This window comes from Sander lucioperca, chromosome 5, assembly GCF_008315115.2.
Source record: "Sander lucioperca isolate FBNREF2018 chromosome 5, SLUC_FBN_1.2, whole genome shotgun sequence".
NCBI classification, from domain to species: Eukaryota; Metazoa; Chordata; class Actinopteri; order Perciformes; family Percidae; genus Sander; species Sander lucioperca.
This window is the reverse complement of record NC_050177.1, coordinates 12,455,445-12,468,496: the sequence shown is the minus strand read 5'-3', so window position 1 is coordinate 12,468,496 and position 13,052 is coordinate 12,455,445. Positions and strand designations below refer to the sequence as shown.

The 13,052-nt window shown below is 41.6% G+C and overlaps 1 protein-coding gene across 2 annotated transcripts in view; it reads left to right on the top strand.

Moving 5' to 3' along the window:
• Positions 1-118: 118 nt before the first annotated feature.
• The window catches only part of ppm1lb (protein phosphatase, Mg2+/Mn2+ dependent, 1Lb), a 48,575-nt gene continuing 35,641 nt past the window's right edge, over positions 119-13,052 (top strand). Inside the window, exons 1-2 of one of the 2 annotated variants that reach the window (XM_036001167.1) lie at positions 119-424; positions 457-1,057. In XM_036001167.1, the coding sequence (XP_035857060.1) occupies positions 659-1,057 (399 nt within the window). In that variant the 5' untranslated portion in view covers positions 119-424; positions 457-658. Of the gene's footprint in view, positions 1,058-13,052 lie in introns of both variants that reach the window. The other variant, XM_031301069.2, reaches the window with a different exon arrangement.

Sequence of the window (13,052 nt, the reverse complement as noted above, 5' to 3'; positions counted from 1 at the left end):
CACGCCAAACTTTTATAAAAGATGAAACATGTTTTAGCCTACAACATACATAATCCTATAGATATTAATCACACTGCCTCCTCTGGGTCACTGACTCGTTTGAGGGACATTACGAGCTGCATGTGAAGGCAGCACCCCCGTTTAGTCAGTCAGCAGCAGAGAGTCGCAGCCAGTGTGGCAGCTGGGAATGTGGGAGTTTCAACAGACCGCTATTTTCAGAGCTGGGAACCGTAGCGGGGCTGGCCAGGAAGAGACTCTGCCCACACCTGTACTTTAGCCAGCACACTGGCTTAATTTGAAGTCCAAACGGGCGACCTGCGTTTTCTGTCCAGGGGAGTCGGTGTTCTCGGACCGCATCAGATGGTCAACGGACAGCCGCTGGTGGCTCACTGCAGGGCTGCATGCTAGAGGGGAACCAGCCGGAGCATCGTGTTTGTTCCCGGTCTGTGTACGTACGCTAAGACCTTACCTTCTGCCTAGTGTGTCCTTAAAAATGCACTAAAGTATCACTCGTTTAGTATAATCTGTGTGTGTCACGGTGTGAAACGCTCGGTTAAATGTGTCTGTTTCACCGCTACCAAACCACTCATGGACTGAAATCTGCGGCTGGGGCGAGCGACACACAACCTGCCGCGATTTCCTGCATGTAAATAAATAAATGATAGAGGATACAATGACCCTGCTGTCTCTATTAGGTCGGATCATGCGTTATTTTCTGCTCAGACCGGAGACCTTGTTCCTCCTGTGTATCAGCCTGGCTCTATGGAGTTACTTCTTTCACACGGACGAAGTGAAGACCATCGTCAAGTCCAGCCGGGATGCGGTCAAGATGGTCAAGGGGAAAGTGGCGGAGATGATGCAGAACGAGCGGTTCGGTGGGCTGGACGTCCTGGACGCGGAGTTCTCCAAGACCTGGGAGTTCAAGAGCAACAACGTGGCCGTGTACTCCATCCAAGGCCGGCGAGACCACATGGAGGACAGGTTCGAGGTGCTCACCGACATCGTCAACAAGAGTCACCCGTCTATATTTGGGATTTTTGATGGCCATGGAGGAGAGGTGAGTAGGCTACAGTGTGGGGGATAAAGACAAGGTGTTGTCTGTATGTGTGTCTTTTAAGGCATCCAGTCCACATTACTCTCACGTCTCTCCACCACATACACCTGTTTGGGTACCCATGGACCCCAAACTGAGCTGTAGGGGCCCCTGAAGTGTCTGGGTTAAGATGCCTTAAGTAATCTCCAGTTGTGTATCTATCAGTGTTTTGTATTTATCATATCTGGTATGGTTTACTGTCCAAAATGTATTAAATCCACAAGTAAGACAAAGTGGAGCAAGCCAAAATTGTCCTTTAGACTTTGAAAGGGGCATTTTAAAGATGAAAGTAGGCTATGCTTGTTAGAACAGCATCTAACAATGAATATTTTTTTGAAACAATAAAATTACTAAATAGCTTTATCAAATGTTGAAAATGGTGTCAATTAAAGCCCATCAGAAGGGATTAGGTCCAGTGTTAGAGTTGAATTAACTGCTAAACCTATTCTTCTGACCTATTGCCACAATTTTAACTTTTCAGAACAAATATTTGTGTCAGCTGATGAATGAGTGATGTATCTGATTTATTGCATTTTATTAAATCTACTTCAGTGTGGAGGTGATACATTTGTGGACATTTGCAGGGCTGGATCAGCCTGCCAGGGGGGCAAAGATGGGCTGCTTTCAGGAATATGTAACACATAAACACAATACTATAATGATGAAGGTCTTCAAACTACTTTTTTGACACAAAGATCCTCTTTAAGAACGGGCCTCAAGGTCAGGTAATAAAGCAGGGCCCACTTTAAGGCCCTTATCAGCCTGTTGATATTGTGCGTTAGTGGTGCATATTCCCATACAAGTACAAACCAGGTAAAGCACTGCAAGCCAGCAGATATTGGGGCTGTGGAGGCAATTAGTAATCCAGCCTTGGGCATTTGTCATTGAGTATTTGTGGATGCGTGCAGCAGGAGCCGAGGATCCACAGCTGTGCGTAGGATCCCATAATTCCTTGCTACAGCTCTATACACATATTCAACCACACATATCTGTTCTCTTCCAAAACACAAGGCAACTGCATCTTGTCTATTTACAGCTAAAATCATGGCAAAAATATCCACCTCTCATGTTTTTTTTTTTTGGCCAAAACAATTTTTTTAGGATGCAGACAGCATAGTCCCCATGGTCTAACATGATTATAGCTGGAAGGAGGAGGATTGACTCAAATCGGGGTGCTTCAGAGAGGCATATGCAGCTAGGGCTGGGCAATATGGAAAAAATCAAATATCACGATATTTTTGACCAAATACCTCAATATCGATATTGTAGTGTTGACTATTGGTGCTTTCACAAAATATTTACACAATGAGATTTTTGATAAATAATCACCAGTAATGTGGATATAATGACTATGTGGGTAAAGGCAAATAATAGAACAGTTACAACAGTCTGGTAAGTTCAGAAAATGACATCACTTTACTGTAATGCAGCCTTTAAAACCAGGAAAAGACAACACTTACCATATTACAATATGCAAAATCTAAGACGATATCTAGTCTCATATCACGATATCGATATATTGCCCAACTCTAGCGCTAGCTGAGCTCAATACTATGAGTAAAGCATAACTGAAGTGGGTCTGATTTGGCCCCCCCCCGGCAATATTTGTTTGCAGCTAAAAAATTATGTCCTTTTCTTTCTGCGTCCTTGGTGCTAACTAATGTTCTTCAACATGAATGTGGCAGTGCGTCAAGGGCAGTAAGGAAACAGCTTTACAAAGCACGAGACCCTTAAAAAGAAGTTGTCAGTTGAAGGGACAAAGAGCATTTGAGATGGCACCATGGTTAGATGGGAACATGAGAACACTGATTTATCATGAAGTCATGGCATGCTTAAAGACTGTCATTGTTTCTCAGGACTTAAACTATGATCTCATCTGACAGCACAAAACACACAAACTGTAAGTGACAGGGTATCCCATTTTCCTCCGTCTCTCATCTTCTCTTCTCTATGCTTCAGCTTGTACATTAAACATTACACATTTTCTGGTTGTTGAGGAGCTCCATGCTGTTTTGTGGCCTGACAGTGACTGTCTTCAGTTTGACTGCTGTGGTCTGATTGAGGCTGAACGATAACATGCTAAAAATAGGCAGCCAAAGGCATAGAGGATAGCTGTTCTTGTAGGGGAAATTAAATTTTAGGCCACGGTGCTGACTGCTGCAGCTTTTGACCAAAAGTGGTCATTGATTTTTTTTTTTTCCCTGCGGCCTTTTTCCTTGTGCTTCCTCCCTCTGTGGAGTTCCTTTTTAGAGATTGGTGACCTAACCTGTGAGCTTTGCTGCAGCTACCACACATATGGTTAAGAGACTAGAAGAAATAAATAGGAAATAAATGTTTGTATATATGTTACAGAATTTACCTGAAGGTCTAAGACCGAAACGTTGTATTTTTCTAAATAAATTATTGTTTGCGTAATGGTCAGTGTGCGGGACTCTTCTCTAAGCTATATATGTTACAGAAAAATGAGAAAAAAACGAGTGGGAGAGCATCTATGGTGAGAGTAAGAGCAAGAAGAGAGGGCTCAGATTTGTCCATGTAGGCGAGAAGCTGTTTTATCACTGCATGTCCATGGGCAACAATTTGGTCTGTTTTCATTCCCACGCCCTCTTTTGAAGTGTGTGAAATATGGTTGCCAGACAGCAGCCTTCAGAAACAACTTCCTCTCTTTAGCGAATCTAGATTTTTTTTTTTTTTTTCTTGCTGGCCAGAGGGCATTAAATAAAGCAGAGAGATGCGTGGCCCAAGGCTACACCAGGAATACTGGCTGCCTCAGCTGGCTAGTTAGTGAGGTGTCAACCCCTTCCATTTCTCTCTACACATATGCTCTGCTCATCCAAAGCACATAACCCAAACAATAAAGAAATGTCGGACGCGTGTCAACTTCTGTCTAGCATCCAAGACTTTGCATCCACATCAACAGGTCTTGGACGCTGTTTGCAAAGCCTGTAATGGACAGAAATGTAAAATAATTCATTGGGGTATGAGTGTGCCAACTAATTAGAGCAGATATTTAACCTAAACATCAAGGGAAGAGGTAGTGGATCCAAATGCAATTAATTAGGTTGGCAACTAATGATTATTTTTAATTATGGATTAATATGCTGATTATTTTCTCGATGCATTCATAAAATATCAAAGTGCAAAAATGCCTGTCACAATTTCCTAAAGCTCCATGTGACTTCAAATTGCTAGTTCTTTTTTCCCGATCAACACTCCAAAACCCAAAGTTATTCATTCATTACTTCAAAACCCAAAGTTATTCACTTTACTATCACACAAGACAAAGAAAAGCAGCACATTATCATAATTAAGAGGGTGAAAATAGGTAATGTTTGGCATTTGGTATTTGCTGAAAAATGTACTAAAGTAATTAATACGATTTTCTGTTTAGCATCTCTGATTGCAATAATATAAAGCTTCATCCTTGTCCCACTGTAGATTGAGATTTCCTCTTTGTAACACAGTAGTAATGCATCGTCATTGCAGGTAGCAGGTGTTGTAAAAGAGTAGTCTTTCGGACCGTAAATGGAGCTTTTGAAAGCTTGAAATCACAGCACCCACTGGCAAAGCAATCACATCCGTGAAAATGGATAATGGATATTTTGTAAAGAATGTAAAAAACACTTGACACTGCATCTTTAATAATATACCTTAGGCTAGGTGCAGTTTTAGACATAGATGTTTTGGGAAATACACTTATTTGCTTTCTTGCCCATCAAAAGATGAAAAGATCAATATCAATCTCATGTATGTGCATCAGTTATGGAGCTGGAACCATGTGTATGGATTAAACAAACAAGATATGACAACTACCCTAGTAGGTGGTAGGTGTATTTCGTTCCGCTTTTGGCAGAGGCAGGCTAGCTATATCCCCCTGCTTCCAGTTGTTATACTAAAATAAGCTAATCTCCACCTGGCTCTAGCTGCGTACTTAGCATGCATGAGAGTGGTAACGATCTTCTCATCTCTATCTTCAAGAAAGCGAATACATGTGTCTTCCAAAATGTCAAACTACACCCAACAGTGTCAATCTGCATTTGCAACATGGTCGGGGCGGGGTGAATCGAATCCGGTGATCTATATATTTATTTTATGCCTTTGTTGTTTATGTAGCCAACCTCATGCTTGTTTTTTTAAATTCAGTGCTTACTTGCGTTCAATTTGTTGTTGTTTGTTTAGGACTCTTATAATTGCTATTGCTCATTATATATATTTTTTCTTCTCTTCCTTAGGTGAGATTCCCTCTTTAAGCCCCTAGGGGTTTTCTTAATCTCACCTGCGCAATCTTTATTTTATTACTTTATTTTCTTGTGTTACTGTTGTCTTGATTTTATTGTGTAAAATAAACAAATTCAAATCCCAGGATGTGAGTCCAGCATGTTGGAGGATAGAAAGTTAAGGAAACCGGTCAGATTATTACCAGATAAACCATCAGTCAGTGCTAAATAACATGTGGAAAGCTCCTTTTTTTTTCTCTCTCTATCTCTCCGCACCATACACCCACTTGCACACACCAACGCAAATTCAATATTCAAGTGTTGAAAATCAGTGCTTAATGTGAACATATCCATCGGCATACTCAGCCATGTATTAAATAATGGCTTGGGGGGGGGGGGGATTTATTTGTTAAATGGAGATTGATTTTTTAGCTGACACATTGGAATAACCTGCTGAAAGTGATAACCCTGGGCTCTCTATCCATATAACAGCAGCACCCCCATTTGTTCCTGACTAGCATGTAGAGAGTCAGCTGTACTCTGCTTCTCCCTGCCTCACTGTCATGTTGTGGCTTCAGGCACGACAAAATTACCTTAACTTTAGAATACATAGAAGACATTCTCTACAAGGCTGGGGGGGAGGGGGCGGGGGCGTTTCTCTGTCTGTTTTGCCATCCTTTTAGCTTTTGTTCTGTTTTCTTTTTCTATCAGGGCTCACTCTTTCATGTAGTTTTGATCTGCGGTGTTTGTGAGTGGGTTGTGATAGATCTCTTACTGTGTAGGAGGCGATGGGAGAGCGCCAAGTAAAGAAGTAGAAGAAAAACGCTAACACCACAGGGACGATTAGCATTTTTAGAGGGAACCTCTCTGTCTTTATTCAGCTCCTAGCTTGTCCTTCGTTCACCTTTGCTTCATATTCAGGCTGAATGGCCATTTTAGTTTCAGCTTCATTATTCATTTCTTGAATTGCAAAGTAGACGGGACTTTTGAGAGCATTTGAAGCAGTGGTGCAGCACAGATCACCTTTCTTTGCCACTTCTCAATAAAGGACATTTTATAGTCAGAAAGGCTGGTGTTTGAATTTGAGATATTTTAATGTGTTTATGTGCGTGTTTGTGTTTACTCCAGACGTATGGGGTAGTTTACATATACTAGGCAGTTTGAATTCCTTTCAGAGTTCGCTCTCACTAGAGAGATGAAAGAAAGCCTGCATGTGACTAACTGCACTGTTGGCATTACAGGATTAGGGAGAGAGCAAATGAAGAGAGGGAGTGTGTGAAGACTGAGGACAGCAGTGTGTGTGTGTGTGTGTGTGTGAGCGCACAAATATTTATGTGTATGCAGGAAGGTGCACTGCTTCTCCTTCATGGACGTTGAGGACTCGCACAGAGATGAGCGGGTCAGTTTGGTGTTATCTGGTTTTCTAGGGAAAGACGACTTCACTGTGAGAGACAGTCGGAAATGCCATCGGCCTATCAGGACCAGACACCTGCTTCACATTTACATTTACATTACGTGCTCAATCAGTGCCTTCAGCATGTTTCTGAAATATTTTATGGAAAATACAATTTTAGAATTGTTAAAGTGGCTATAATCAATATTTTTATATTGAAAATGGATCACATGACTACTTTTATGTGAAAGGGCTTATCTCTAGTGAATAACCAACAGAATTATCAATTGAATCTGTAGTTTCCCTCCGCTATACAGAGCTTTATAGCATCCTTTGGCTCATTGTTTGGTTTTATAGCCCACAACTTTACTATTGTGATTCATTTTTTCGGTCAGGGCAGGCAGCTGTTTTATTTTTATTTTTTTAGCAAAAAGGCTCTTAAAACCTCACTGTACACTACCTACCAAACATCAAATCGCAGACAGACGTACTTAGCAAGTAGTTGGTGAACACAGTGGAACATTTAGCAGCTAAAGAGCCAGATATTTCCCTCAGGAGTTGGTGGAGACCAAAACAGAGCTAAAAGAGAGTGAATTTTGAATATTCATCAAGTGGTCACAAGCAGAACTAAATGCTAATGTTGCTCCATATCTGCTTGATGCAAGAGTTTGCTTACAAGTTTGCCATATCTTAAAAGGTGATAATATGTTGTGCTGTGTGTTTACGGCTTGTTTCTGCTGCCCCAAAGTGGCCAGTAAATCAGTTATTGCCAGTTTAAGGACATAAAATCTCTCTGCTGTGGTTTCACCGGCCAAACTTATTCCCTTCTATAAACCATGACATGACTATGACTGGCGGATTTGCTCTGCAGGATGGTACAGTGAGTAGTACCACCAGGCTGAGGCTGAAGCATCAGCAGCAGAGCTAAGCAGTCATGCACTGAAGTGTCCTTGAGTAGGACGGAGTTCCTGGCAGCTCCAGCAGTTTAGTCTGCACTTTGACTGTACAGGGCAAAAAGAGGAATTAATTAATGAGGATCAGCAAAATCGCCCATTACTACGGTTATCCTTCTGTATCCATTTCTGTCACTTGTGGCGAAAGCTGATGCTCAACATTTCAGCCCCTTCTTGATGTCAAATGAAGCAAATGAAGTGGAAAGCACACAGGAGGTCATGTTCTGCTGGAAAATTCTAGTGCACCAGAGAAGAGACCGCAGAGCTTGAGCATTCTGCTGAAAAGTCCTCTGAACTTCTGGTAATTTGTCCCCATTGGTAAGGTTTGTTTTCATGGTAGTGAGAGGACTGTCTGGAAGCGACTGAGGAGTGGAGTCACGGAGTGAAACACGCCAAATAAATGGATGAATGGGGCTGTTGACTGTCAAGCAACCTACAGTACATGTTAAGCCCTGGAGTAAACATCTCATCTGTAGTCTCTTCTTTTCCACTGTCATCCTTCTCCATAAAATAAATGGAAATTAAAAAAATCCACTAGTTAGGACCCGAGCACCGACAGCGGCGAAGGCCCTATTGAAACTGAAGGAATTATTAATTATAACCCCCAATTAGTTATAAATTAATCGCCTTTTTGAGGGCTTAACATACTCAAAAACTCACCAAAATTGGCGGTTACATCAATCTTGGTGAAAATTTACGTTTTTTAAGGGTTTCGGGAATAGGCGCACAAAAATGGCTCGCTAGCGTCCCCTACAAGAATTGAGCCCCTGCAGTACGTTTAACGTAAACTAACCAAACTTGGTACACATATGTAGCATGTCAGGACGTACAAAAAACCATTGGAGCCATACCCTAAACCCAACAGGAAGTCCACCATTTTGAATTGAAAGTTCGAAATTGGTGCGATTTTGGCCATTTCCACGTCATACTTTAATGAACTCCTCCTAGAGATTTCATCCGATCAACTTCAAATTTGGCCTGTGCCATCTTAAGACGTTAAAGATGAAAAGTTATTAAAAGAAAAAACTTTTTGTCATAGGGCATGGCCGTGGCGGGGCGGCCATTTTGTGCGTTTCGCCATCGAAACAGGAAGTGGGTGTAACTTGAGTGTACATTGTCCAACTGGCTCGAAACTTTTCAGGATTCATAAGAGTCCAACCCTGACGACATCTACATGCCGATATTTGCTCAAAGTCATAGCGCCCCCTAGTGGCAACAGGAAGTAGGCCTAAAACTATAGGTGCTATACTTTAACAAACTCCTCCTAGAGATTTCATCCGATGGACTTCAAATTTGGTCTGTACCATCTCAACACCTTAAAGATGAAAAGTTATTAAAAGAAAAACTTTTCGTCAAACGTGTGGGCGTGGTGGCCATTTTGAGAATTTATCGATGAACGAAGAAGTTGTTGTAACTTTAGTGTACATTGTCATATCTGCCAGAAATTTCTCAGGTTTGACAAGGGTCCAGGCCTGAGGACATTTATAGGCCAAAATTGATTTTTGGTCATAGCGCCCCCCGCTGGCAACAGGAAATCCGCCTTATATTACAAACATCATCCGATTTACATGAAACTTATAATGTGTGGTCTACATGTGATACTGCCCCCTGTACTTTAACCACACCCATGTACTTAGGCCACACACCCTTTTATGGCTTTTGAACCGTTTAAGCTAGAGTCTTGTGTGAGGTATCATTGAACTCAGCAAAGAGTTCCTTCTTCATTGGTGATGGTTTGGCCCGCCCCCTATGCTTAAGCCACGTCCCTTTCATAATTGGTGACCCATTTAAGGTAGAGTCTTGTGTGAGGTATCATTGAACTCAGCAGAGAGTTCTTTTGTCATTGGTCATGGTTTGGTCCGCCCTATATGCTTAAGCCACGCTCCCTTTCATAACTTATGATCTGTGACGCAGACTATTGTGTGAGGTATCATTGAACTCAGCAGAGAGTTCCTTTTTCATTGGTGATGGTTTGCGATGTCCGATGGTCACGCAAATACACGGCCGCATGGAGCGGCGTCCGTCAGTAACCCCCATGCGCAAGGAGTTGCGAGGGCCCGTCCAACGCTGCTTGCAGCTTTAATTTTAATATTTGTCTCTGTGTGTCTTAGCTTGTAAAATCCTTCTTCTCTCTTAATATAAGGGCATTAAGGAGGTCAAACAGAGCTTGCGCTTCTCTGGTTTGAAAGGTGTTTTTGTCTGTGTGACAGGATTGTGTGCGTGTGTTTGCCAACAGCATGTGGCGCCAGATAAGAGTGCCTTCTTTAGCCTCAGTGTGCTGTCCTTCCCTGCTGGCATCGACTGCTCAATAATTGAATACCCACTGTCAAACACTTGCACTAAAACCCCCTGTCTAAATATATACACGCACCTCCAAGCTGAAGGAAACCACAATGTCATTGTACACACACATCACATATCACTGTATGTTAACGTTTTTTTGATGTCTTGCGTGGAAAATTGCTTGCGAAGTTGGAGCTTCGCGGTGTTTAGCTGCTCTTTGTCCTTCTCCTCTTCACCCACTCCTCTCCTAGTGGGGCTAGTTTGAGCTGACATGGTGCTGAAAGGTGGGTTTGTTAATGGAGCTGTTGTCAACCCACATCACCCCGTTTTCTCTTTTCACCTATTTTTCCATCCTCCCTCTATCTCCTCCTCTCTCTTAGGGGGTTAGCAGTGAATGAATAGGCCATATAATCGCCTCCAAGGCCATGTCAACCTGCTGTCACCCCATTATAGCATCTCCCCAGACCCCACTGAGTCCACCCTTGCTTCGGCTGGTTGCCACACTCAGTTGCCTACCCCATGTGGTGTGTTCCCTATTTAGATGCCAAGCATGCTGATTGTGTGTAGGTTTAAAATCCAATTGTAGATGTTGCAAAGCTACAAGTCTGGCTCTGAATGCATAATGCTCACCTAGAGCAGAACTATATTTGTCCAAAGCAGTGCTATTAGATTGTACAGTCTTGTGTGTGTTTTTGGTCTGTAACTGTAGTCTCTAAATCACATCACATGGCTGGAATGGACTGGGCTGCTTGGTCTAATCTACACCTTGTTTTGAAAGGGGGCATTCGTCACGTAGAAGGCAGTTATGTAAAATGCTGAAATGAAAGAATGCATGTTTTTTTCTTTTTAGTATCGTCTAATATTTTAATCTGACTATAGGAGCCTAAGTCTGTATGCCAGCTCCACAATTGTTTGTTTGTCTGTGTGTGATTGAGAAAATAGATGAGTCAGTTGGAGTTTGCCTGCTCGCTGTCTTGGCAGTAAAGGACCGCGGGAGAAGAATGTTGGCTGAGAGAAGGTAGCAAGTCGCAGCTGTTCAGAGTTAGCGACATTGGTGTGATTGTGTGTGCAAAGAGACTGGGCCGTGATTTTTTTGTAACGCTCACAGTTGTGGCTCTTACTCTCTTGTTGCTGGCCAGATGGGCCTGTGGCTAGGGCAGGTGCATCCTAGTAAACGGAAACAGGCCTCCTGGTTGTGTTTGTCGGCCACTGTCCATATACATTTCCACAAGTTGGACATACCCCATTCGATCATTTTAAAATCTCTAAAACGTTCTGTCAGAAAAAAATGAAATGTTTCTCAGTTGTAGAATGATTTTTCTATCATAACTTACTCTGAATGTATGAGTCTACTATCACATGTTGGTGTATGTTCAAAGTTTGCATTCTGGAGCCGGTCTGCCACACACGTGCTGCACAGCCTTCCAGACATCGATCCATCAGACAGGAGGAATGCAGCCGTTTGATATTTGCACATGGTTTCTATTCACTGTGAGCCTCCAAATACACTCTGCGGTGGACCAACCCTGGCCAAGTTGTCTTTAATATACACTTTGACAAAGGCTCGTGGGATAAGTCAGAATCGGAGTCCACATCATGTCATTAATTTGTGATTGTGATTAAAATTGGGAGGAAGAAGGATCTGTCTGAACAAACTGGAGGAAAAGAACAAGGTGTTTTAATGGCTTGAAACTACATTTATATTCCCATGTGTCTGTGTGTCATGCATTTTCAGGCAGAGTATGTGTGATTGTTTGTATCCTAGGGTATTGCTGGATCTCTGCCACGTACTGTTGATTATGGCCCTTTGAGATTTATGACCCTTGTGAACACAGTTTTTTCATCCTGTTGTTTTCCTCTGTGGTTCCCTCGTTTTTTTCCAGGCACTTATTGAGAAGGGTGGTGCCGGGGCAATCTAACACTGTTAAGGGTTTCTGGTGAACCATCTGCTGTGTAAGGGCTAGATAAAGTTGTTGGTCTAAAAGAGAATGCTGATGAGGTTGGAGAGATAATGAAAAAGACAAAACACGGAAAAGGGATGAAGAAGATTGAGGGTAATTTGCAAATAGATTGCAGACAAAGGCCACATGTTAATCAGGGCAACTGCAGTAAATAAAGTTAATCTTCCGATGGGATTTAAAATTGATTCCAATCTGGATTTGTCCGACCTTTTGTATGTAATCCTGAACCAAGTCAACAGTGGCTAAAGGCCACAATGGCAAGCTGAGTGTAAACCCTGCACTTAGCCACGTCTCAGTCAGTAATATACCATCTACTGGCTGCCAAAACGTAATGTTTGTGGCCTCTGGAGGTATCGCTGGCCTCATACAGAAAATCAGAAATGGGTTGTTCATATGCTCTAATTGCTCTCACACACATTTTCCTGTTAACATCAAAGCATTTGCTGATATGAAACATTTTAGTACAGTGCTAATTTAAAATTATCATTATACTAAATCTCAATGCATACCAGTAGTAAATGCTAACATGGAGTTAAAGCACACAGTATTTTCAGTTTTTTTTTTTTTTTTTAACAATGTTTTTATTGATTTTTCATTAGTATGTTTTTTTTTTTTTAACAATGTTAAGACATTTCCTCATACACCCCCAATTAGTTTTTTAATATACAGTACATGTTAATTTTTCCATGGACATACATTGCGCCATATTCTTGATCCAAACACCAATTGCATGTGCCTCCATTTTCTTCCAGTTGAGAGCTATAGTCCGTTGCTTACATATTATTAGTTCTTTTACTGTAAATGCTTTAACTTAACACCATTCGTCGTACTGACAAGTAAATGTAAACATTTGGTCCATTTAAATCTATTCATTTTAACAGGATAACATGCACTTTTAGAGCGTAATCATTTTCATTACTGATTCATCTGCCAATTATGTTCTTGATTAACTGCTTGGCTATAAAATGTCATTAAAAAATTCCAATGTCCATTTAAAGTGACGTCATCAAATTGCTTATTTTATTCGACCAACACTCCAAACCCAATACACATTTTGTTTTACAATCATATAAGACAGAGAAAAGCATCAGAGATTTGGAGGAGCTGGAACTGGAGAATGGTTGTTTTTCTTGCTTGATAAATGACTCCTAC